This window comes from Erpetoichthys calabaricus, chromosome 13 (assembly GCF_900747795.2).
Source record: "Erpetoichthys calabaricus chromosome 13, fErpCal1.3, whole genome shotgun sequence".
NCBI classification, from domain to species: Eukaryota; Metazoa; Chordata; class Cladistia; order Polypteriformes; family Polypteridae; genus Erpetoichthys; species Erpetoichthys calabaricus.
The window spans coordinates 129,350,411-129,376,204 of record NC_041406.2 but is presented as its reverse complement, the minus strand read 5'-3'; the positions used below and the strand labels follow the sequence as shown (position 1 = coordinate 129,376,204).

The window sequence follows — 25,794 nt, the reverse complement described above, 5'->3', positions numbered from 1 at the left end:
CTTTCCGGATGCACTGTATAGTCCACATAAAATACATACTTGAATGTGAATATATAAATCAATTCAAACTTCATTTAAAGTACAAGATTACAAATAGCATGTTATACAAACGACACTATCAAAGGCAAAAATAGCCTTATGTCATAAAAAGGGTCATACAGTTGGCCAAGAGGGTTTTTAGGGGTACCATTTACAGATTTGTTTAGGGCAGCAAAAAGGCTACAGCTGGCCCTGGATACACCAGCTACTGAGGGGCATCAGAAAGTGACAATTCACACGAATACACTGTGCAAAGTTTTAAACAATTGCCAAGCAGACTTAATTTACTTAATCATTGATTTGTCTTCTGTAATGTTAATTAAAAAAAGGTTTTGAGTTTTGAGCATCCTTATGGTACCATGACATGAGTCACTAGTTTCAAGTACAATGAAGCAGAATAAACACAATCCCAATTTTAAAGAAAGTTTATTAACTGTGTCACTCCTGTGCAGGACTTGTGTCATTTCACTCCTTCTTGACCATGGTATGCATAGCCATGTCCTACTATCTTTGAAAAAGGAGAAAACTCTTCAGGTTTGAAGATGAATACAATTGAGCATCTTGAGCACAGGAAAGGTGCTATATAAATAAAATATAGTAGTAGTATTAATTTGGGTGGCACAGTGGTGCAGTGGTAACGCTGTTGCCTCACAGTAAGGAGACCTGGGTTTGCTTCCCGGGTCCTCCCTGCGTGGGGTTTGCCTGTTCTCCCCGTGTCTGCGTGGGTTTCCTCCCACAGTCCAAAGACGTGTAGTTTAGGTGCATTGGCGATCCTAAATTGTCCCTAGTGTGTGCTTGGTGTGTGGGTGTGCCCTGCGGTGGGCTGGCACCCTGCCCAGGAGGTGCCCTGTGCCCTGTGTTGGCTGGGATTGGCTCCAGCAGACCCCTGTGACCCTGTGTTAGGATATAGTGGGTTGGACACTGAATGACTGAGTATGATTAATTCTGTCATAATGTGTTTTTTTTTCTTGTTATCAGATTTAGACAGTTTACTAATAATCTTTTGTCTAACTGGCATCATCCAGCTTTTGAATCAGTTTGCTTTCCTGAAATAATAATTTTAACTGTACATTTCATTTTGACTAATTTACTATGTAATCTGTGCATTTCCTCCTAGCTGACAGAGCTCAACATTGGGAATAACATCTTAGAAGAAGTGCCAGAAGTGTTGAAAGAACTTAAAGCTCTAAAAAAATTGCACTTATTTGGAAATAGAATCCAAGAAATACATCCCAGTTTATATGGTAAGCTACTTTTTGATTGAGTTAAAATGTTGCAGTTTACAGTATATCTTTAATTAAGCACCTACTACAATTAATTTCCCAACTATGTAATTATTAAACCTGCTTACCCTAATGCAGTGTCATATTTGTTATGTACAAAAAATGAATGTCTGTGTTTTATTGAAAGTCTTTTTCAATTGGCTGTAGTGAGATTTTGTAGCAAATCCTCTGGCTAGGCTGTGTTTAATATCCAGTGTAGTAGGACTTCAGAAGACATCATCCACCTGAAGCTCAGCATGTCTGGACCCAGCCAGTAGTTGGATGGGAGACCATCAAGAAAAAGCTTGGGTTGCCACTGGAAGAGGTGTTGGTGAGGCCATTTCCCCTGTGGCTTGAATGTGGATCCCAATGCCCCAGTGCAGTGACAGGGACGCTGTGCTGTAAAAATGACACCATCCTCCAGATGAGACCTAAAACTGAGGTTCTGACTCTCTGTGATCATCAAAAATCCTTGGGCATCCTTTATAAAAAAAAATAGGGTCTATCCCGATGTCCAGGCTAAATTGCCCTCCACAGCCTAGTCATTCTGGCCCCCTAATCATCCGCTGTCTCCGGTTGGCTATCTCTCTTACCATTTCACCACTTAACAGCCAACGTGTGGCATGGTGAGCGTACTGCCGCAAAAATGACTGCCGTCACATCACCCAGGTGGATGCTACACATTACGCTTTGAAATGGCTCCCCACTCAACAAAAGTGCTTTAAATGTAAAGAATTATCATTATTGATTTTAAACATACTATAGATATATTGATTTATTTTTATCTTTACCCTTCAGTGGACAGTTGTAATATCAATTTACCCCCAGGATCAAAAAATGTCTATCTACGGTAATTATCTAGCTACCTAACTAGCTAGCTAGCTCTCTGTTTGTTGCTTGATTGGTGCTGTCTGGGGTGGGCTTGTTTGAGTTGTGGAGAGCCAGCTGGAGTGGATGTGCTTCTGTAAGTTTGTTATTCTCTCTATTTACTCTTTCAGTGTTTCATTCTTACAGATTTAACATATAATTAATTATTATTCATTTTTTATAAGAAGTCGCAGCTTTTTGCCATGGCCGTGTGCAAAGGCACAGTGCTTGGCTTGTTGCATAAGTTTGACAATTTTCCCTGCCATCATAGTACCAAGTTCCTGGTACAGTAGACCCACAGCTTTGGCTGAAGCGTGTGGTAGCAGTAGGAAAGTGATTGGTTACAAAAATGACCGGTCTGCATTGAAAATGAATATATCAGTGGCAGGTTTTGTAAATGATTAATTTGTCATGAATAAGCTTCAAGAAGAAGTTGTTGATATTAATGGAGCATTAGTTTCTGCTCAGGCCTCACCAGTGCCTGTGAAGAAGGTAATAGTTTCAAATGTTCCACCTTTTTTAAAGAATATTTTGTTGAATGAACTGTAACGCTATGGGCAGATTATATCAGATTTGATTATGATACCACTCAGCTGTAAAATGCAGGAATTCAAATATGCTGTTTCCTTTAGGAGACGAGTATTTATGGTATTAAATAACATGGACGAACTCATCAATGTAGCCCTCAGATTTAAGGTAGATGGCAGTGACAATGTAGTATTTGTCACGTGATTAGGTGAAATACTTTAACTCTGGCAGAGCCGGACACAAGGCAGCGCAGTGCAAACTGAGTCTTCAGTGCTGGTGGGGTCTTTGCTCAAGGAGAATACTTACAGTGCTAACGATGGGAACAGTAGGACTGAGTATGAAAGCAAGGTAGACAGCATGGAAGATAAAGGGACTGAGTTCAACAAGTGTTTTCGATGGAATTGGTGCTGTGCATGATGTGCCCCCAAGTTCATTGTCTAAAGTCGCTCCAGTGAAGAGAGCGATTCTTGTTGACAAAGATTTGGTAACTGAGGCCAATAATATAATACACTATGGGATTCTGTAGAAGGATCAGCAAATAAAGAAAGTAGAGGAACAGGAAATGACATTGAATGCTAATATTGAAGCGTTTGCTCTAGTTGTCTCCACTGTGAATGATAAAACTGCACAAGTTCTGGCCACTACAGACGCTTTCCTACCAGAGCAAGGCTCAACACGTACTGTTAAAAGGCAGATGAGTGATGTGTTCAGTGTGGAGAGTGGAAGTGAAGGCGTGAGTGAACGGGATGAGACTTTCAAAGTTCCAAGTCATTAACAAAAGAACAAATCAAAAGATATAAAGTCATCAAAGAAAAGCTTTGTGTCCAGTGAGCCATCCAGAGAATACAGCAACCTTTTTAAAAGTTGCAGTAACAGCAATGTGGGTAACAAAGAGGGTGAGGACAGTGACACTGATACCTCAGTGAGAAGTGAGTGTTCATTATTGTACGCATTCAGAGGTGGATATACAGTAACAGTGCTAGCATAAGGAATTTTTTAGAATTCACTGAGTCAGGAGGGGTGTCAAACTAGAAGATCATTTCCCAGATGTCCTGCCGTTTCTTGTGTGCAAAGAAGTGCAGCTGGGCATGGACCAAAAGGAGTTTGTCAGGTTAAAGAATATGATCAGTAAGGTTTGTAAATCTCTGCTTCAGTGATAATGGATTTATTTTCACTTTTCTTTTTCCTTTGTGTTATGTAAGTTATTGATTGCTCCCTTTGTTTCTTCTGTATGCAGTCCTTACATATTGAGAGCTTAAAACATAAACAATTGTAGTGTGGGGTGTAAAGAGGGCTACAGTTTTTGACTATTTAGAGGAAAAAGCTCTTCAAGTTGTCCTGCTCTAGGATGTTAGTGAGGTGTTGGTTGGACAGCTGCTGGTAGTTCAAGTTAAAGATGGAGATCAGGACCTCGTGCTGACTAAAGCCCGCAAATGGGGGAGAGTGAGGATTTGTCTTTTTGATTTTTTGAGGAAGGTAGTGGATTCTTATATTAATGGGGAGACTCGGTTAGTGGAAGGTGATTTTAATTGTATGGAAAATGCCCTAATGAACCATAATCGGACTTGGTGGATATGTGGAAAAATACATTTCCTGCAGATATCTGTCTGTCTAGGTTGGTTAATTAATTATCAGATTTGCTTTTGGCAATCCCAGTACTTAATTAAATAATTTGGTGAGGCTTCTACTTTGTTTACCTTACCTTTCTCTGTTGTAGGATGGATGTCTCTGGCTTGTTAATAAACACAAGATTTACAGAAGTATGCCAAATGCATATATATATATATATATATATAGAGAGAGAGAGAGAGAGAGAGAGGCTGGCTGGCTGTTTACTGGTATTTAGAGTATGATAACAAGTCTTTATGGATGATGTACAATGTTGTGTGGAGTTGGTACTTTGTTTTTGCTCTGGGTTCTAGTGGAAGATTCTTTATGCTTTAGAGTGCTCTCTTTCTCTTTGCTGCATGAGCCTTGTCAGTGTTGTGCTGCTGTTTACTCAGCTTGCCTTCTGCTGTCTTTTGCCACTTCATAGAGACAGGCTGTTACTCATTCTGGCACAAGAGTTTGGATGCTGAAGTTCCCTTCTTGAAGTGATGGCCGCTTCTCAGCCTTGTCAGACTATTGGTACACAGCTTTGGCTTGACAGACTGGGCTTCAGCTTCTGGTCCACAAAGAAAAGAGAATTTCACCTTTTCAGCTCCTCATGGAAAGCATGGCTCACATCTTGTTAGTTTGTGAGAAAATTTTAGAAGGTCATTTTGGAGAATGTGCACAGAGTACCCCTGGGAAAAATCCCAGATTTCTCTAGGATTCCCTAGACAATTTCAGTGAGTGTTCAATTTCCAATTCTCCCAAGTTTCTTTTTGTTTCTCTTTCTTCTTCTTTTGAGAGTCAGGGTGCATATGTTTTTAAAAGATGGTTTAATCATCTTATGACTGGTTTAAAGTTCCTTCCAGTTAGAAAATTAGTGTTTTCTAATAGGTGAGTTCTTCTGTTCATCCTAGTTGTCATTCCTTGAATTATACCTCTTTGTTTTTGCTTGAGTCCATTTTGCACCTTCTGGCTCAAGAGGGCTACAGATGGAAAGACTTTCAGGTCTCTTCTGATTTTACACCGTTATTAGGTGAAATCCAGACAGATACAAGCTGGAGTGCAATCAATCTATCAATTATCCCCCAATTGAAAAGTAGGGATGCACTGATATGGGAATTTTGGGCCGATGCCGATATCCGATAATGTCTATATACTTATCTACCGATGCCGATATACATATTTATAAGATACAGAGAAAAATGAGACTTGATCTGTCTGAACAAGAATTACAGACAAAGTGAACATTTATTTGTATAACAATTTTGCACACCACATTCAATCATTAAAAACAAATGATATCTGCCACATTTGGCTGGCTACCTGTTGGTTATATGGGAAACAGTTTTGCAGATTGTTGCTTTAAATAACTCTTTTCTTTTTCTTTTTGATGGAACAAATACAACAAATTCAACAATAATCGAAAAAATGAAAACTGAAAAAAATGGTACAATGTACAATGACAATGAAATAAGCAGTACCACTTAAGAATAACAACTTTTGCAGATTATTTACAATCATTAAAATGGCTTCTGCTCAACCACATTTGGCTGGCTATCTGACCCTTTGTTTTACAGTCTGCAGTATTAAATACCACATAACTTTTTTTCTTTCTCTTTGATGGAATAAATCTAACCAATCTATAATTTTAAAAAACAGAAAAGCGTACAACAGTAAAGAAATAAATAACTTTTTTTCTGGAGGCTTACCATTCTTTTCTATTTTTTAAGCATGATGGGGAGATTTTTCTTAACGAACAAGAGCATCTCTGCCTTGTCGCAGGAAATTCTGTTTCTCTTTTCGTTGATCACATTAGAAGCCAAACTGAATAATCTCTCACTGTCCACGCTAGTACATGGGGCTGACAGGAACTTGCGTGCTACTTTAGCAATGGTAGGAAACCGACTCCAGATGTTGTTCCAGTATTTCAGTGGATTTTCATTCCTCAGGATTGGTGCTTCAGAAAGAAATCCCTGCACCTGCTGAGTAGCCTGCATACATACTGTATACAGTATTATATTCTGTGTCATCTTTCATATCTAAAAGATATATCTGCATTTTGGCTTTTACCAGGGCTGTCAGATTAAGATTAGAATCCTTACAATAAAAATAAGTAAATGGCATTTGAATTGAATGCATGACTGTATTGTATTTGCTGTTTTTTGAAACATTTTATTATTAATATTTTTGCTTTTCACTGCAGATCAGGGGTGCCCACACTTTATTGGCTTGCGAGCTACTTTTAAAATGACCAGGTCGAAATGATCTACCTACAATAAAAATGCTATATATATATATATATATATATATATATATATATATATATATATATATATATATATATATATATAATATATACTGTATATATATATATAAAATATACATATATATATATTTTTTTTTAAATGGGTGTGTTTAACACAGAAGATGCCGACCGTTTAACTAATGACTAATAACAATATGGGTTAACAATTTAGAAACACGTATAGGCTGATCCTAAAAAGTTACGTGCAAAAACAGATCTGTAAAATCCCACAATAGTGTCCAGCACGTCTTAAGTAAAATGAAGCCAAAGTTAATGCCAGGTAAAATCAACAACCGCTCTTTTACATTCGATTGCCGTTTTTCTTTCTTGTCTTCCAAGATTTTTTATACATTTGAATTATGTTAGAATAGTGATATTCGATCCGACAGCCCTAGTTATTTACTTAAAACAATGTTGTAAAGATCTCCACAGAGCTTTTTTTTTTTTTTTTTTACTCACCTCTGTTGTCATCTGGCTGTTTTCCTGAGGTATCAATGTGTTTTCTTCAAGAATTTCATTGTACATTTCGAAAAGGGTATCCGTCAATAAGGGCGCGCACATAAAGGTGACCTTCAAAAGGGCGACCTCAATTGGGCGCGGCGAATAAAAGCGCACATAAATAAAAGCGATCTTCAAAAGGGCGACCTCAATTGAGCGCCGAATAAAGGCGCCCGTAAATAAAGGCGAGCTTCAAAAGGACGACCTCAATTGAGCGCCGAATAACTGCGCGCATAAATAAAGGAGTGCTTCAAAAGGGTGACGTCAATTGGGCGCAGCGAATAAAGGCAAACGCAACAAAATTATTAAAGAAAATTTATTAGATAAAGACAATGATTGAACGTATAAAAAGGTGAAAGCAAGAATATTAAAACATCCAATTAATTAATGCATGAACTTCTAACGAACTACTTCTAACGAACTATTTCTAAAGCTCTTTATATTTCGTCGTTTCGCTGAATGTATAAAAAGGTGAAAATAAGTTACACTTGAAGCTGTAGATTATGTGCAACGCCACGTAGATATTCGAGATGCGGTCTATTAGCATAATCAAGGACAATTAATTTAATTCGCTCCGAAGGTCATCCTTTTGAAGCGCTCCTTTATTTGCGCGCGTATTTATTCGGCACTCAATTGAGGTCGTCCTTTTGAAGATCACTTTTATTTATGTGCGCTTTTATTCTCCACGCCCAATTGAGGTCGCCCTTTTGAAGGTCGCCTTTTTGTGCGCGCCCTTATTGAATAGAACCTTCGAAAAGCGTGCATGCCACCTCGTCATTTCTATTGGCCCTTTTCTGTTGTGGACCATCTATCTGTGATTCAGTTGTTTGCATTTTGTTCGATGCAAGTTCCATCTGAGCTTGCAACATTTTGAGTGCCTGTGATTTTATATCTGCATCGAAGTAGCGGTGTTTGTATCTCGGGTCTACAATAGTGGCAGCACAGTACATGGATTCTGTGTAAATCTCAATGAAACGATTGTTTACAGCCTCCAAGAGAGCGCCTTTACTGGTTTTGACTCCGAAGTCAGTATATGAGCGCTTTTAGTCAACAGTCGTTTTAAAGCATTAACTGAGGGAATAACGTTAGAAGCCAAGGCTTTAGACTGGCAATTTTCTTTTGTCAGTTGTTTAAATGGAGCAAGGAGTGTGATTATGTTCTTGATCAAACCCCACTGATTAGGCACTAGAGTTGCAGGTAACTCAAAATCGGAGGCATAAGCCCCAATGGCTCTTTTCTGCTCCAGCAAGCTTTGCAGCATATAGAATGTGCTGTTCCATCTAGTCGAAATGTCTTGCTGAAGCATTTTCAGCTACATACCAAGTTCAGTTTATGTATAGTTTTGAGACGCGAGTTGCCTAATTGTGAATGCTTAAAGTGACCGACTATTTTTCTGCCGATCGCTATTGTATCTGAGACGCTGCGCTGGGATAGTTCACGGCAAGCTGTAAAGTATGAGCCATACATGGCAAACTTGGGATCCCGCATTCCTCCATAGCCTTTGCAACGTTGCGTGCATTGTCTCATAATACTACATGAACATTCTCTTTGGGTATTTTCCATGTTTCAAACATTCTTTAAACGCCACAGAGAGTGCAGCACCCGTGTGTGATCCGGAGCATTCTTGGACGTGCAAGATTGCTTTCTGCACTTCAAACTTGCGGTCAATCCACTGAGCAGTTAAACTAAGCATACTAATAGCACTCATATCAGATGTCCATATATCAGTGGTAAAGCTTATGGCTGTGACATCTTCAGCAAGGAGTGTGTGCACATGACTTTCCACAATCTTATGTAACTCTGGAAGCGCTATGTCAGAAAAATAACGGCGACTGGGTATCTGGTAACGGGGCTTAAGATGCTCAAGCAACCTTCGAAATCCCGTATCTTCTACAACAGAAAATGGCTGATCGTCCAGAGCAATAAATTCCATCACTTTTGCACTAATTCTTTGAGCTTTAGGGTTATCTTTATCAAATTTCTTTGATTTTTCAAGTAACTGATCAACACGTTGAGCAACTGCAGTTTTTCATTTTGTGCGCGGTGGCGTAGGATTCTCCTCTTTTGCTCTGAGGAATTCTGTATATTTGTCAGGATGGCATGTCTTCAAGTGTGTAATTAAGTTGGTGGTATTGAAATTTCGCACTTTGGTCCCTCCATGCAAAACATAAGTTGAACAAGTGTTGCAAATGGCATATTTTATGTCACTCTCACTCACTTTGAAAAACTTTCACACCACAGACATTTTCGCACAGTAGCCCAGTGTCGCCTAAATGTCTGGCACATCCGGAACACAGTGAATGTGTCATCAATATCGGTTCGAATTATCGGTCCAATTTAGTTATCGGTCCGATGCCGATAAAATTATTTTAACCAATTATCTGCCGATACAGATATAAATCCGATATTATCGTGCATCCCTATATGAAAAGGTTTAGGAGCCTGCCTTGGCAACATCGAGAAGAGGATATGATCCAGTTGACTGGTCCACCACAGATTACATCTGCACTCTCCCACAGGGTAATGTAAAGTCACCAATCTATGTAACTTGCATAATATATTTAAAGAGTGGACTGACGTGTATCACTTGTTTCTATTATCTTTCAAAACTGACCTGCTTTTGTTTACTGTGGCATCAATATGCATAAGATCAAATGATTTTTCTCCTCTTTTCTTTTTCCCAGAAAATCTGACAAACTTAGCCCTGCTGAATCTAAACAACAATATGATTCAAGTTATTGCACCAGAAATTGAAAGGTAATTAGGAAGTAAATAATTTCTATTTTGCGGTGGGTTGGCACCCTGCCTGGGATTGGTTCCTGCCTTGTGCCCTGTGTTGGCTGGGATTGGTTCCAGCAGACCCCTGTGACCCTGTGTTCTGATTCAGCGGGTTGGAAACTGGATGGATGGATGTATAATTTCTATTTTAGAATATTTGGATACTTACAGCCTTACAGCACAGACATAAATTAATAAATAAAATTAAATTATGGGAATAACATGCTTGATATAGTGTTTAAAATGTGTAAATCTGTATGTACAGCATAGACCTTTCTTAAATATGCAGTATGTTTGTGGTGTAGCGGGTCCACAGCTCATGTCAAGAAAGCCACTTTTTAAAAATTTTTTTTATTGAAATCACACAACATTCCATACAAATACATCAATTTTACAAGAATAGGATTGAAAACAAATCAACCCCAACCCATGAGAAAGAGAGCATGGGCAGCAGAATAAAACTTAAACCTAGTAAGAAATAAGCAAATAGATAAATTAATAAGTGAATATAGATAAATGGAGAAGAAAAAGAAAAAAAAAAGAATAGGAAGAGAATCTGCTTCCGCAGTGCTTTAAAAGCTTATTCTAAAATGTTACTGATTAGATCCTGCCAGGTTTGGAAAAATTTCTGCACAGATCCTCTAAGTGAGAATTTTATTTTTTTCAATTTCAAATAATATACAGTATAACATCAGTTACCCATTGACTTAAAAGGGGAGAGTTAGGATTCTTCCAGTTGAGCAAGTTAAGTCTACGTGCCAATAGTGAAGTAAAGGCAATTACAGTTTGTGTGTCCTTCTCCACTTTAAGCCCATCTGGAAGAACACCAAACACATCTGTTAATGGATTAGGAGGGATTGTGACACCAAGGCTGTCTGAAAGGCATTTAAAAATCTTGGTCCAGAATGATGTTAATTTGGTGCAGGCCCAAAACATGTGACCCAGTGAGGCTGAACTTGATTGCAGTGTTCGCAGGTTGGATCTTGCCCTGGAAACATTTAGGACAATTTTAAGCGAGACAGATGTGCTCAATATATAATTTTTAGTTGAATAATTGTATGCTTTGCACATATGGAGCTCGAGTGAATTCTCTGCATTGCTACCTTCCACTCCTTGAGGGAGAGATCCTTTTCCCATTGTCCTCTTGGATCTTTGAAAGGGAGGGACTGTAAAATGGTTTTATATATTGCAGAGATGCTGTCTAAGTCCTTGAAACTGATGAATATATTTTCCAGCATAGAGGGAGGTGGGAGATGGGATATGAGTGAAATTGGCCAGGTTCTGTTTAACAAAGTTTCTAATTTGAAGATAGTGAAAAGAAATGTGTTGCTGGAAAGTTAAATTTAGAATGTAATTGTTCATAGGATGCAAAGACGTTGTCTATATACAGATCTCTAAGTGATTTAATCCCAAATGTTTTCCAGACATTAAAACTGCATATGTTTGCGATGGTTGAAAAAGGTGATTCTCGTGCAGTGGTGCCACCGATAAAAGATTCTCAATCTTAAAATGTTTCCTACATTGGTTCCATATTCTGAGTGAGTGAAGCACTATTGGGTTATTAGTATATTGGTGATAATTTGCATTTATTGGGGCGCAAAGCAAGGCATATAAAGATGAACTGCAGGATTCTATTTCTATTGCAGACCAAGCCTGCATATGTTCATCTATTTGTGTCAATGTCCGGTTTTAATATGTTGTATGTTTGCTGCCCAGTAGTAAAATTGAAAGTTAGGTAGAGCCATGCCACCTTTTGCCTTTGGCCTTTGTAGGGTCGATCTTTGGATACGTGGATGTTTGAATTCCAAATAAATGTGGTGATGGTTGATTCTAATTTCTTAAAGAACAATTTATTGATGTATATTGGAATATTTTGAAATGAAAAGAGAAGCTTAGGGAGGATATTCATCTTAACAATGTTAATTCTTCCAGCTAAAGTGAGATGAAGGGTTGACCATATATGCAAGTCTTGCTTGATTTTTTCCATACAGACAGCGAAATTTTGTTGATAAAGAGCTTTATGTTTACTTGTGATGTTTACCCCAAGATATTTGAACTGATCTGCAATGATTAAAAGGGAAGGTGTCCAATCTAATATTGTGTGCTTGAGAATTCACTGGAAAGACCACACTTTTAGTCAAATTAATTCTGAGACCATAAATCTTTTGAAATTCTGTTAGTGCTGTTAGGACTGCAGGCACAGTATTTTGTGGGTCTGATATATACAGTTCCATATCATCTGCATATTGAGAAATTTTCTGTTTAAGTCCTTCTCTGATAATCCCCTTTATCTCATAAGCATTTCGATAGTGAACTGCCAGTGGCTCAATGGCAATTGCAAAAAGTAGTGGTGACAAGGGGCATCCTTGTCTGGTACCACGTTCTAGTTTAAAGTAGTCTGAACAAATGTTGTTAATACAAACTGAAGCTTCTGGATTGGTATACAGTAGTTTGATTCATGCACAAATGTTCGGGCCAAACCCAAATTTCTCCAGTGTAGTGAAAAGGTAGTTCCATTCAATCATATCAAATGCTTTTTCTGCATCCAACTATAATAAAATCTCTGGGATGTTTGACTTTGCGGGTGAATATATTACATTAAACAGGCGTTGAAGATTGGACGCTAAGTGTCGGCCTTTAATAAATCCAGCTTGATCTTGTGATATTACCGAAGGCAGCACTTTCTCCATTCTTCTAGCTAGGACTTTGGAGAGTATCTTAACATCATTATTCAGAAGTGAAATTGGTCTGTATGATGCACATTGTAATACGTCCTTATTTTGTTTAGGAAAGATGGTGATTAATCCTTGGTGAAAAGTTTGAGGTAGAATTTTATTGTCTCTAGCTTCTGTGAATGTTGCTAATAGGAGGGGAGCTAGCTGAGTGGAGAACTTCTTATAAAATTCTATAGGGTAGCCATCAGGGCCTGCTGCTTTCCCACTCTGAAGTGGTTTTACAGCATCTAATAATTCTGATAGTGCCAATAGTTTATCTAATTCCTCTGCACTAAGAGTATCTATTTGTGGTATGTCTAATGCATCCAGAAATGCATTAGATTGCGTTTTGTCTTCTTTAAACTCAGTAGAATATAAGGATTTATAGTAGTCTCTAAATGTGTGCATTATATTTTTATGGTCAATGATTTTTGTCTCCGTTTGTGTTGGTGATTGCTGGGATTGATTGCAAACTTCTTGCTTGTAGATTTGTTGAGCTAAAAGCTTATTAGCTTTTTTCTCCATGTTCATAGTAATGATGTCTTGATTTATAAATAAGTTGTTCAGTTTCTTTAGTTGTCAAGAGGTTGAGTTCTGAATGCAGACCCTGCCTTTTCCTATGAAGAGCCTCACTTGGACACCTGGCATGTTCTCCATCTATTCTAGTAATTTCGCTGGTTAGCTGTGATACCTGTTTGGTTTCCAATTTATTTCTGTGGGAAAGATATCAGATAATCTGTCCTGTTAAGAAAGCCTTCAGGGTTTCTTAGAGTATTCCTGCAGAGACCTCTGAGGATGTATTTGTCTCTAGAAAAAAACTGATTTGTTTTGATATAAATTCTGTAAAGTTCTCATCTGCTAATAAAAGTGGGTTAAGATGCCATCTGCGAGGTGAGTATGTGGGGCATAATGATTTTATCTCCAAGATCAAAGGGGCATGGTCGGAAATAACAATAGCATCATACTTGCAGGATTTAATCATAGGCAAGAAATGGTTATCTACAAAGAGATAATCAATTCTAGAGTAGCAATGATGTACTGGTGAGTAGAAGGAATGTGTTCTTGAGTTTGGGTTTAGAAATCTCCAGGGGTCTGATAAGTTGTGTTCAGTTAGAAATAGTTCAAAGTTTTTTTTTTAAAATATATAATATTAATAGATTACTTTGAGGAATATACTCTCTGTTATATTTTTGCACCATTTTATGTGGTACTCACATTGCCATTCCAGGCACTCTGTAGCAAAAACTGTTTTAAACTTTATTTTCACAGCTAATATAGGAATTCTTTCAGTGACATGGAAACATGTTATGGGTGCTTCTATACCTAAAATATGTTTAACTGCATTCCAGCTAGAAACCAGAATATTTACTGTTATAAATGGCCACAAGTATAACAATGTCAAATATAAACTGGATGTGTTAATTAGTTGGATTTGTATGTGGTGACCAAAACCTTGTATGTTGTATGTTTCAATGACCCTGAGACCTATGCTGGCGGGAGATTTTTCTCCTGGTAGGGCTATCTAAGTCAGATAGGTCAAAGGGTAGAGACCAGACCAATCACAATCCAATGATCTTCCAGTTTCGAGGGTTCAGCTTGGGGCCAACAACCTTGACTGGTTAAAAAAAAAATCCCCCATTATGGAAACAGCAACAAAGAAACAATTTACCACTGGGTGCGAATGACTTCCTGAGTCTCCATGTGAGGCTTTTATGACTGGCAGAAATGAAAGCCATGAGGAAGCTACTGACCTAATAAAGGAAGCTCTGAACACCGCTGGAACCAAGTCCAGGATAGGAATGTGAAATGTTGGTACAATGTACTATACAGGCAGACTCGCATAGGTAACAGCAGAGATGCTGAGATACAGCTTACACATATTTGGTGTCAGCGAAAGCAGATGGACAGGATCAGGCAAGTTAAAACAGTCACTGGAGAAACAGTGACATACATTTTTGAGAATTAGGCTGAAAGAAAAGTAAGAAAATATGACAATAATTCAGTGTTCTGCACCAACAAATGAGAGACCAGTTTTATGAACAACTACAAGCAGAAGTTGAGACGATTCCACGTCATGATCTGACAGTTGTCATGGGTGACTTGAAGGCCAAGGTTGTAAGCAGCAATAAAAATAACACCAAAGTTATGGGCACACATGCATGCATGTTGAATGTTGAACTTCTAGAATTCTGTGCCATGAACAATGTTGTTATCGTAAGGACTCTCTTTCAACACCGCAAGATCCATAAAATGGCACGGTACTCTCCCAATGGACGAGATAACAGCACATAGAGAAGATCTCTACAAGATGTGAAAGTTAAGAGAGGAGCAGATGTAGGAAGTGACCACGATCTAGTGGTAGCAGTGGTGAAACTGAAGATGAGAAGGGCAGGAGCTACAATACAGCTACACAAATGCTTTGATGTAGAGAAGCTGAGAAACAATGATATAATACTCACTTTTACCATACAGCTGAAAAACAGATTACAAGTTTTACAGAACCTCGATGAGAAAGCATCGGGAACAGACAGAATTGACACTATGTGGAAGAATATCACAACAGTCTATGAACAGAGTAGCAAAGCAAGCCTAGAAGGGGAAAGAAGACCAAAGAATGGATACAACAAGAGACATGGTCAGCCAAAGAAGAAAGACATAAAATCAAGAAGAGGATGTTGAATGCAAAGTCAATGTGATCGAAGGATAAACTCCATTAATATAAGACTACTCTGAGGCCAACAGAAAAGTTAAGAAACCTGCAAGAAGTGACAAGAGATCCTACATAGATAGACTCACAAAAGAGGCTGTAGAAGTGTTTCCTTAAGAGGCATTAGCTCTCCGGAAATGTGTTCTTTTGAAATTGTGGCATGTTAAGTAACCAACAAATATAGAAATATGACATACAAGGCGATATCCCTCCCATAGTGATTACGGCGGTACACAAAATAATCACATGAGTGAAAAGGATGTACTTTAACTTACTTTACTGACGGTTTAACGCGGTATTACAGACAGGAAGCTTATGACAGACTCTATCAAGCATGTGGGGGTCTTGATCTATGCAGTCCGCCATCTTTCGTCGCCATGCTGAAAGGATTTTCTGGACGGAGGACATAATCTTCCGTCCATTAGCTTCAAAGTGTATTGGCCGTAGGTCCATCCTTATATACTGGTTGCTCCACATGCCAGCTCTTTCTGGTCTCCAAACAAGGACAGGAAAGGACTCAAACCCCACCTTCAAAAATACAGGAATAGCACAATGCCTACATGCAGTTCTCGTTCTCCCAACAAGGAAAGAGGATTTTGTGCTGACAGAGGACAGAAATATACTAGTCTGTCTTTAGGCTGACTATTCAATTCTCCAGTTGTCTTTTGGCTATCTAATCCTGTGCTTGGCTTGGCAATTCTCAATGCGTACCATACTTGGTCTGCCTGTATGAATGAATCCATAATAATGTGTACAGAGACCGTGACATTAAACTTATTAAACTTAATATTATAACAAGCCACCCTTTGTCACTGGATCTGTGACAAAAAACAATGCATGAAAGTTATATCCACAAACCAAAAGGTACTGGATCCCCCTTTACAGTGTAGACATTTCAAGATCATTTGTGGAAATGTGAGGTGTAGTACCACTATAGCTTCTGTACCATTCATCTAATACCAGCGCAAATATTAACAATGACAAGTTACAGTACATTTGGACAAACAGTTACATTTAACATGGTGTTACTAAATAGTGATCATTATATCTCATTAGTGGTAGCCTCAGATATTATAATTCTATATAGCATCTTTATGGATTACACTATTTTTTGGTACTCATAACATTTCTAAATTCAGTATGTTGCAATATGTACCCCACCCTTTGGTGTCTGATCCCTTTTTATAAGTTATAATAGTTGTAACATAACTCAGATGCTATTCTAGATCTATTGCTATGATTATTACTTATTCTTAAACTAGTATTATTGCATAATTGTACATTATTTATATCCTTCCCAATGTCACTATTGGATGTTCTATTCCCTTTTCAGTTTACAATTTAACATTATTGGTGGTTAATTATGCAGATCCTCATACCTTTGAGCCCCTCTTATAACATTTTCAAGTCTATTCCTAAGCTTTCTATATTTATGCCTTGTCTAACCCAGTGGTTTGTAGATAAAAGTCTTTTGCTTGGTGGCTTTGTAGATTCTTCTGTACAAACGTATGACTACTTCAGGAAACTAAAGTCTTTTGCTATTGCTGGAAATAGAAAATTTAAACAGTCCTGTTGCCATTAGAGAGCTCATGAGATGCACACATGGTGACTGTCCATTTTTAGCAGAGGAACACTTCCCCCTTGGCTTGCCCTGCATTCAGTAGTCATTCATGGGATCCTTCAACAGCTGTCATCTCACTTCGGTGGCGTTTACAACCTGTTTCTGTTATAGAGTCCGTAATACTTTGTTTTTCAGCAAAAATGTCTGCATACAGCATGGCTTCAAATTTACTCAGCTGGACTTACAATCTTTCTTCGCTTCTGCACTTCTTCCACTCTGGAAAAGCAAGTCATTTCTTCACCAGCTATTATCATTTATGTGCAGCATATCAAGAGTCATTAGTACAGTCTTTTTAAATCTTCATTTGTAATACACCACCTTCTCGTCATTGATAAAACTTTTTACCACTGGCTTGGAGAGACTTATGGCAACCACTAAAATTGAGTGGCCAACACTAAAATACTTGCTAGGCTAACTAAAGAAGGGTGAAAAATAGAGCAAATACATAACATAAAACAATTCTTTATCAATCATATGTATAATACAATGCAGCACTATTAATGACAAGTCTAGACCCGCAGTTCTCAGTTTCATATCATAAATAAAAGTTAGAAATAAATTAAATACGGCAAATTATTACATTTAAACTAGGCTAATTAAAATGTTTCTTCAGTAAAACAATACACTAATCAAAATTAAAACATTACATCAGTTATACATTACATATGTCTTGAATTATAACAAGATATGACATATTTTAACTTGAGTGTTCTCATAGAACAAAAATCTTATCTATACCATTTAACAAACTGTAGCTTATCAGATCAAGAGACGATTCTTTTAAAAGTTTTTAAAATATTACAACAGCACAGTTCATATAGGCTAAATGGTTCTAATGTATAACTGAACATTCTATTTAGCTATGTGCATTATAACTGAGCATTAACCTTAATATATTGATATAATAGCAAATCTTCATAAAAGTAATCACTTACAGAGACAAATCAATATATGTATTCAGTTTTAATACATTTCGCAATTACTGAAGTGATAATAATAATCATTTGCTATACATCAAAATATGTAAACCCTTTATACTGTTTTTATATGAAGACTAGAGAAAGAAATCAGTCTAATTTTAAATATAGGAACATTTTAACCATTATATTATCATTTAAACATTTTTATTATACATGATGTTATACCCTTACACTTGCACTAATCAGCATTCAAGGAAAATAATTCCAATATCTGCTGTTCATTAATTTATGATTGATAAACATTCATTCACCACCCTTTGATTAGATTATTTCTAATGTCTCTGCCCAAACTTGCTATTAAGCTATTTCTTGCAGCTTGTATAGAAAAAATAATTTGTGTTTCATCCATTAGCCACAGGTTTTGATGAATCTGTAGGAAAAACAACATCTATAGGCTTGAGTTATATTTTATGCTTATAATACTTTTCTTGAAATTCAGATTTTAAATTCTTAACTCTTTTAACTGACCGTGTGACTGGCTGTCTTTTTGCCCTGCAAGGGCATAGGTCATCTTATATTTAACCCTACATCTGTTTGTAGGCTTCAAAAAACATCCCAGGCTTCACTAAACTAATCACAGTGTGCATTATCAATCACCAGTCATGATCACTCTGTTCAACTTTATTTGCTAACATTTTTAGATAGTACATGTATTGCTAATACAATTAAATTTGAATATGATCCCCTATTACTATAACAATTAATGTTATGTTATTATATTATTATATGGGACGTCTCCCATCTTTTAGGGTTTTACTTCACATTATTGATTAGTCAGCTGACACACAGAAACACAGACTTACTAATGACATAAACAGGCATCTGCCACCCCAGCCTCTGAATAAGAATAATTTATTCTTCTTTTATTTTCTTTGCTAGATTCTAAATCTCACTTCATGCCCAAGCAAAATTACTTGGCAAAATGAAAGTTCTTTTAACAACATTCAGCACACTGGGGAGAGCAACTGTTCACAAACAATCAGCCTTCACTCGTTTCAGTCAATTCAGCATACAGTATTTGGCAATTGCTTCATTCTTTCAAATATCTTCACATATTCACATACTCACGTTCTCTTTTACAATTGCATTTCATACATAGAATAAAGTTTTCTTTCAATTGTATTTCATTCACATAGATCTCTATCACACATGCTATAAACTCACTCGAGGTTGTGCTTTTTTTGTTTATCTATAAGGTTTCACCGTGCAACACACTTAAACGCGTCTTTTCCTTCATGCTTATTATTCAAACAAACAACTTCTCAGGCCGCAAGCTGGTATTACTTTAATTAAATTAGGAATTCATCTTACCTTAGTTTTATACGCGCTATTTTCCAGATCATGAAAAAGTCCGTGGCGAAACCGGGTTCTGCGACAATCGAGGAAACACTCATTTCCGTGGTGATCCAAGTTCCAGTGACAAATCAAGGACAATCCACTCAGGAAATCACGCAGCACAATTCCACAACAAGAAAGCATTCCCATCAAAAGTTACGCGGTCACAAAGAACATCCTGACTTAACAAGGAAAACATGCATGCTCGAACCTTTATTTCGTATCAAGTGTGCTGACCACTGTGCCACCATACTCTTCCTTTATAGTTCCTAAAATACACAACCTTCATTCATGCACAATCAGGCACATTCTGCTTATCGCAAGAACTTGTCTCCCTTCTCATTTAGTATTATTAAAAGATCATTTTTCCTTTAAAGTTGATCAGGGTTTGGAAGGAAAAATGTTTTGCACGTTTACAAGCTTTAAACAAAAGTGGAGACATTTTATTTGCTTTTAAACCAATTACACAAATCGATAATTATCTTTCTTTGTTATGTGAGAAAGTGTCTCATTTTTTTATTCACACTTATCCAATTAATCCCTTCTTAAAAAGTATGGCCAGTACTCACCGGAAGGTAAAGGAGGCATATTTCTCGTTGCAAGTTTTAAAACCAAATGTATTTATTCTTTTTCCAGTTTTTAGTTAGAGCTCTTCGCATTACAGTTTCTTTGTAAACATTAGCTTATAACGTAGGTTCGTAATCTATATTTAAAAGGCGATTTCAATAATTTCTGTGTGTTTAAACACACGGCATGATTCTTTTAGCAGTACCATCATAGGTGGGGGTTGCCTTTTAGGCAGAATGACAAGGAACAACTGCGCAGCTCACCGACTGCGTTTTAACACGTGGATGAACCGTGTACATTGGATTTCTATTATGCCATTAAAGGTTTCTACAATTTATTATAGCGAGCGCGATCGAGCCATTATGGATTTTTGTCAGCATTTATGCTATTCATCTGTAAGTAACTGACTTTGAGACCCTCTGGATGCGGGATTGAATCATCAAACAAGGTAAGTGCCGGCATGCCTGTCTGCATCAAATCTTAACGCGCAGCTCTTTATTGCTTTTACAATATATTGTTTCTAATGGCTGAACGATGCAACTTATTTTAAGAACAGTGTTCCCCAACAAGGCATTTACTTTTCAGGCAGGTTTTGGACTTCGTACGGCAGTTAATTAATCTGTGTTTTCCATGCGGGTGTCGTTTCATTTTATTCTCAACAACCAGTCTCATGCTATAAGTTTAAAACTGTTGTTTTCTATTTATTTTGTCTGGTTTATTCCCACATTTATACTCATGCTTTGGACTTAAAATTCCTACCTGCATAGTGTAGTTAGCAGACGCTACCACAAGTCATTGGCAGCTGTCTTTTTCTTTCTTGCCTGATGCCCTATTGCCCGTTATAAGACTGCCTCTTGTATTTTGTCGGGATTAATTAATATCCCCATTCCAATTAGGGCCCGGCATCTTTAAGGCAGTATAACTCGGTCACGGGAGTCCATGTCTGAGCGTGCGACCATCCCAAAATATATTCAGTATTTTGACCGAACCCTTCATTGCCATCATTATCAGAAGCATATTTTTTTTATATATATATATATATATATATATATATATATATACTGTATATATATATATTATATTATAAATAATATACGGGCGGCACGGTGGCGCAGTGGTAGCGCTGCTGCCTCGCAGTTAGGAGACCCGGGTTCGCTTCCCGGGTCCTCCCTGCGTGGAGTTTGCATGTTCTCCCCGTGTCTGCGTGGGTTTCCTCCGGGCGCTCCAGTTTCCTCCCACAGTCCAAAGACATGCAGGTTAGGTGGATTGGTGATTCTAAATTGGCCCTAGTGTGTGCTTGGTGTGTGGGTGTGTTTGTGTGTGTCCTGCGGTGGGTTGGCACCCTGCCCGGGATTGGTTCCCTGCCTTGTGCCCTGTGTTGGCTGGAATTGGCTCCGGCAGACCCCCGTGACCCTGTGTTCGGATTCAGCGGGTTGGAAAATGGATGGATGGATAAATAATATACAGTTATTAATGTAGCCACAATCCTGCCGACTACGCCAATTTTGTTTCCTTAAGAGGCATTAGCTCTCCGGAAATGTGTTCTTTTGAAATTGCGGCATTTTAAGTAACCAACAAATATAGAAATATGACATACAAGGCGATATCCCTCCCATTGTGATTACGGCGGTACACAAAATAATCACATGAACGAAAAAGGATATACTTTAGCTTACTTTACTGACGGTTTAATGCGGTATTACAGATGGGAAGCTTATGACAGACTCTATCAGGCATTTGGGGGTCTTGATCTACACAGTCTGCCATCTTTCGTCGCCACGCTGAAAGGATTTTCTGGACGGAGGACATAATCTTCCGTCCTTTAGCTTCAAAGTGCATTGGCCATAGGTCCATCCTTATATACTGGTTGCTCCACGTGCAGGCTCTTTCTGGTCTCCAAACAAGGACAGGAAAGGACTCAAACCCCACCTTCAAAAATACAGGAATAGCACAATGCCTACGTGCAGTTCTCATTCTCCCAACAAGGAAAGAGGATTTTGTGCTGACAGAGGACAGAAATATACTAGTCTGTCTTTAGGCTGACTATTCAATTCTCCAGTTGTCTTTTGGCTATCTAATCCTGTGCTTGGCTTGGCAATTCTAAATGCTGAGCCCCTGCGTACCATACTTGTTCTGCCTGTATGAATGAATCCATAATAATGTGTACAGAGACAGTGAAATTAAACTTAATATTATAACAAGCATATTATAACAAGAAGCAGCTGAACAAGGAAATTAGGGAAGGGTTTTCAAAATCACCAAATAACAGAAAAGTTTTGAAGAAGGACCATTGGACCAGTGAATAACAAGAGCAGCAAGCTGTTAACAACAGAGAAGGATCAAGAGGCAAGATGGACCGAATATTTTAAAGAAGTCCTGAACAGACCACCTCCAGATGAAATGCCAGATATTATAAAGGCAGAAGAAGACATCAAGATTATCACGGATCCACCAGAGCGAGACGAGATTGAGCCACCATTAAACTACTCAGTAATGGCAATGCCCCCATAAATGACAACTTGAAAGAATGCTGAATTATTTAAAGCCGAACCAGGCATGGCAGCCAATATTCTGCAACCACTGTTCATTGAAATTTGGGAGAAGGAGCAGATACCAAAAGAATGGACAAAAAGAATAATTGCTAAGATTCCCAAGAAAGGTGGAGTGACTAATTGCAACAACAGGAGTGGTATTACACTCTTGTCAATAACTGGAAAGACCTTGACTTTGCAGAGGGCCTTGCATCATTGTCCCACACACACCAACACATGTAGGAATATACTGAACATCTATACCTCTTTGGAGATCAGGTGGGACTGAGAGTGAACCAAAAAAAAAAACAGAGATCATGACATTGAACATGGATTTCCCTGCACCAATTAAAGTATATGGTGCTGAACTACCCAGGATAGAGAAGTTCAACTACCTAGGCAGTGTCATCCACCAGGATGGTAAGACAGGTATGGACATAAAGAGCAGATTGGGAAAAGCAAGGAATGCCTTCAAGACCATGGAAAGAATAGCATCCACACCAAATTAAAACTTTATAAAAGCTGTGTCCTGTGTACACTGCTGTATGGGTCAGAATGCCTGGTGCATGACAACAAATGACCTAACCAAGCTGTCAACGTTCCACAGCTTAAGCCTGAAGAACATATTGGGCTTTTTCTGGCCTAGAAAGATCTCCAACCACAACCTCCTCATCCAGTGTCAACAAGAAGACAAGGGTACTATCATAATGAAGAAGTGCTGGAAGTTGTTGGGCCATGTGATGAGGAGACATACTGATATCATCATTAAAACAGCACTCCACTGGGCATCAGAAGGACATAGGAAACATGGGAGATCAAGAACAACCTGATGACAAATGGTGGAGTAGGAGATGAAAGCTATGAACTATACTTGCGGCAAACTGGAGACGATGGCTAAAGACAGACAGCTGTGGATGAACATCAGATGAATAAGGGACAGTAAATAAGCAAGTAGTTATATTCCTTCTCATATAAGTGACAAACTGCCCAACTCCTAACTTTAGAACCATTGGATTTGTGCCAGTCTGAAATTATTGGTACTCCATATATAAATTAGATAGCTGAAGTCCAGAGTTCCACAAAAAGTTATGCTGCAGAACATCTTACGCAAAATTACATCTCAGAGGACTCATGGTTAGTACTCTGATTCACGGGGTGACCACAAGTCTTACTGGCTGTGTCCATTTGGCAGTGGCAGCACAATGCTCTACACCTCTAGACAATATTTTTCATGCAAAAGAAAACCATCCAGATCCCATTTTTTTGAGCATCATCTGGTACAGTACCATTATTTGAACATACATTTGGGACAGACTAGATCGAGATGTCAAGAAAGAAATAATAAGTTACTATAAATGTTAGAGCCACACAAGCAAAGGAAAAATCATAGTCCAAAACAAAAACAAAAGTATTAATGGAACTTGGTTTTCTTATCCCTAACTATGCTCAGCAAAAGATTAATTTGTTGTATAAAAAGCACCTATTGCGATAGTCATGTCTGTCTGCAGGAAACAGCTTTGTTTCCAATGGACCAATTTTGTTGAAATTTGGCACACTTACTGTTTAAAAAATTTGATGGGACATGACAATTTTCTTTAAGATATTTTAAATACAGCACACTGTACACATTATTGAAATGTCAATACCTGTCATTGAAAAGCATTGGAGAATTTTTAAACTTGTTAGTCTTAAATTGGAGGAACATTCTTTTCACCCTTCAGCTACAAATTAGTTTTCTGTTTAAGTTTTACATTGAGAGCAGTTACTTCAACTTTCTTTTTTACATTTTCCTTTTTTACTCATTTGACACATTACCAAAACACAACTATCCCCTTTGTGAATCAATGGTGGTAGCAGCATCTTGCTGTGGGGATGTTTCTCTGTATCAGGTCCTGGAAGACTTATGAGGGTAGTGATTATAGAGAGAGTAGGAAAATACAGGCAATTTACCATACTGAAACCTGCAACTTGGGAGATTTTTTTTTCCAATGAAACAGCAACCCTAAGCATAACACTAAAGCTGCTCAGGAATGGCTTAAAAACAATAATCTTAATGTCCTGGAATGGCCCTGTCAGAGTCTAAATCACAATCCAATTGAGAATTTGTGGCTGAACTTGAAACAGGCTATTCACTCTTGATCCCCAGGCATCATGGCAAAAGAAAGTACATGTTACTGCAGGTTACAGTATGGGACGGGGTCAGATGTAGGTGGGATTGGATAACTGAGTGTTACCATACACAAAACATATAATATTAGATGTGTATTTAGTTAATTTGTTAATAATGATATTTCTTATTCATATGGTATTAATTAGGGATGAACCGATACCACTTTTTTGGAAAACGAGTACGAGTACTTGCATTTCAGTACTCGCCGATACCGAGTACTTGCCGATACCGAGTACTTAATAAAAACATGATTTAAATTTACAGGTAACAGCTTTAGTCATATAATTTAACAAAAAAACCAAGAAACTCTCGTCTATCCACTGGGAGGTTAGGCTAATTAGCGACACGGGGCTAACACTGCTTGTCCAAATATCCGTGGTGAAACTAAACGCAGAGGAGGCTTGCAGTAGGCTGTGGATATGTTTTTTCACGGAGTCGTGTAGTTTAGGCAGCTCCATGTCAGTCATGTAGCGGCGGCTTGGGACATCATATCTGGGCTCCAGAACATGGAGGAGACGCAGGAATCCCACATTTTCTACCTCCGAGAGTGGCTGGTCACTCAATGCAATGTACTCGATAATTGCCTATGTTATTTTCATAGCACGTGGATTGTCTCTGGACATTTTCTCTCGTCTTGCAAGAGTTTGCTGCAGCGTGGGTTGTGTTGGTTTAGAAGCGTGGGTAAACTCTTTGTACTCGCTGTCGTGTTGGGATTTTAGGTGCTTGATTAAATTACTTGTGTTAAATGCGGTACCTTTTGAGCCTCCTCTGGACAATTTGCAGTCCACCTTTGTTTTGTCGTCTTCATTCACTTTGAAATAGTTCCACACGGCTGACATGTCTCGCCTCGCCTTCTCCCAGCTCTGAGCTGCAGCCGGGGCCTGGGGGCGGGCACTCGGCGCCTGTGATTAACCCCTTACACGCCGCTCAAACACAGACATTTCTCAGACCGTGGTATCGGTCCCCGGTATCGGGGGACTTTTAACGAGTACGAGTACTTTAGAAAATGTGGTATCGAGGCCGATACCAGATACCCGTTTCGGTATCGGTGCATCCCTAGTATTAATGATATTGTTTATTTACTCATTACTTTAATATCCTTTACTGTACCATAATTCAGGGGTAGGTCTCATTACATATGCTAGTAATCTGCTTCTAGAACTAGAAATTAGTGAGTAAATGTTGGTTAACGTTAAGGTTTAATTAATAGTGTCTTAATGTGAGCCACTGCTATGCTATGAGATGTCGTTTACAACGAACAGTGTGGCCAGGGACAGAGGTGAGGCACAGTATCTTTTA

General features: G+C 38.2%; 1 protein-coding gene across 1 annotated transcript in view; it reads left to right on the top strand.

The window, feature by feature from the left end:
* lrrc69 (leucine rich repeat containing 69) overlaps positions 1-25,794 on the top strand; it is a 65,326-nt gene that overhangs the window by 9,808 nt on the left and 29,724 nt on the right. The window contains exons 2-3 of the mRNA XM_028817785.2: positions 1,157-1,283; positions 9,777-9,849. Of these exons, the coding sequence (XP_028673618.1) occupies positions 1,157-1,283; positions 9,777-9,849 (200 nt within the window). The remainder of the gene's footprint in view (positions 1-1,156; positions 1,284-9,776; positions 9,850-25,794) is intronic.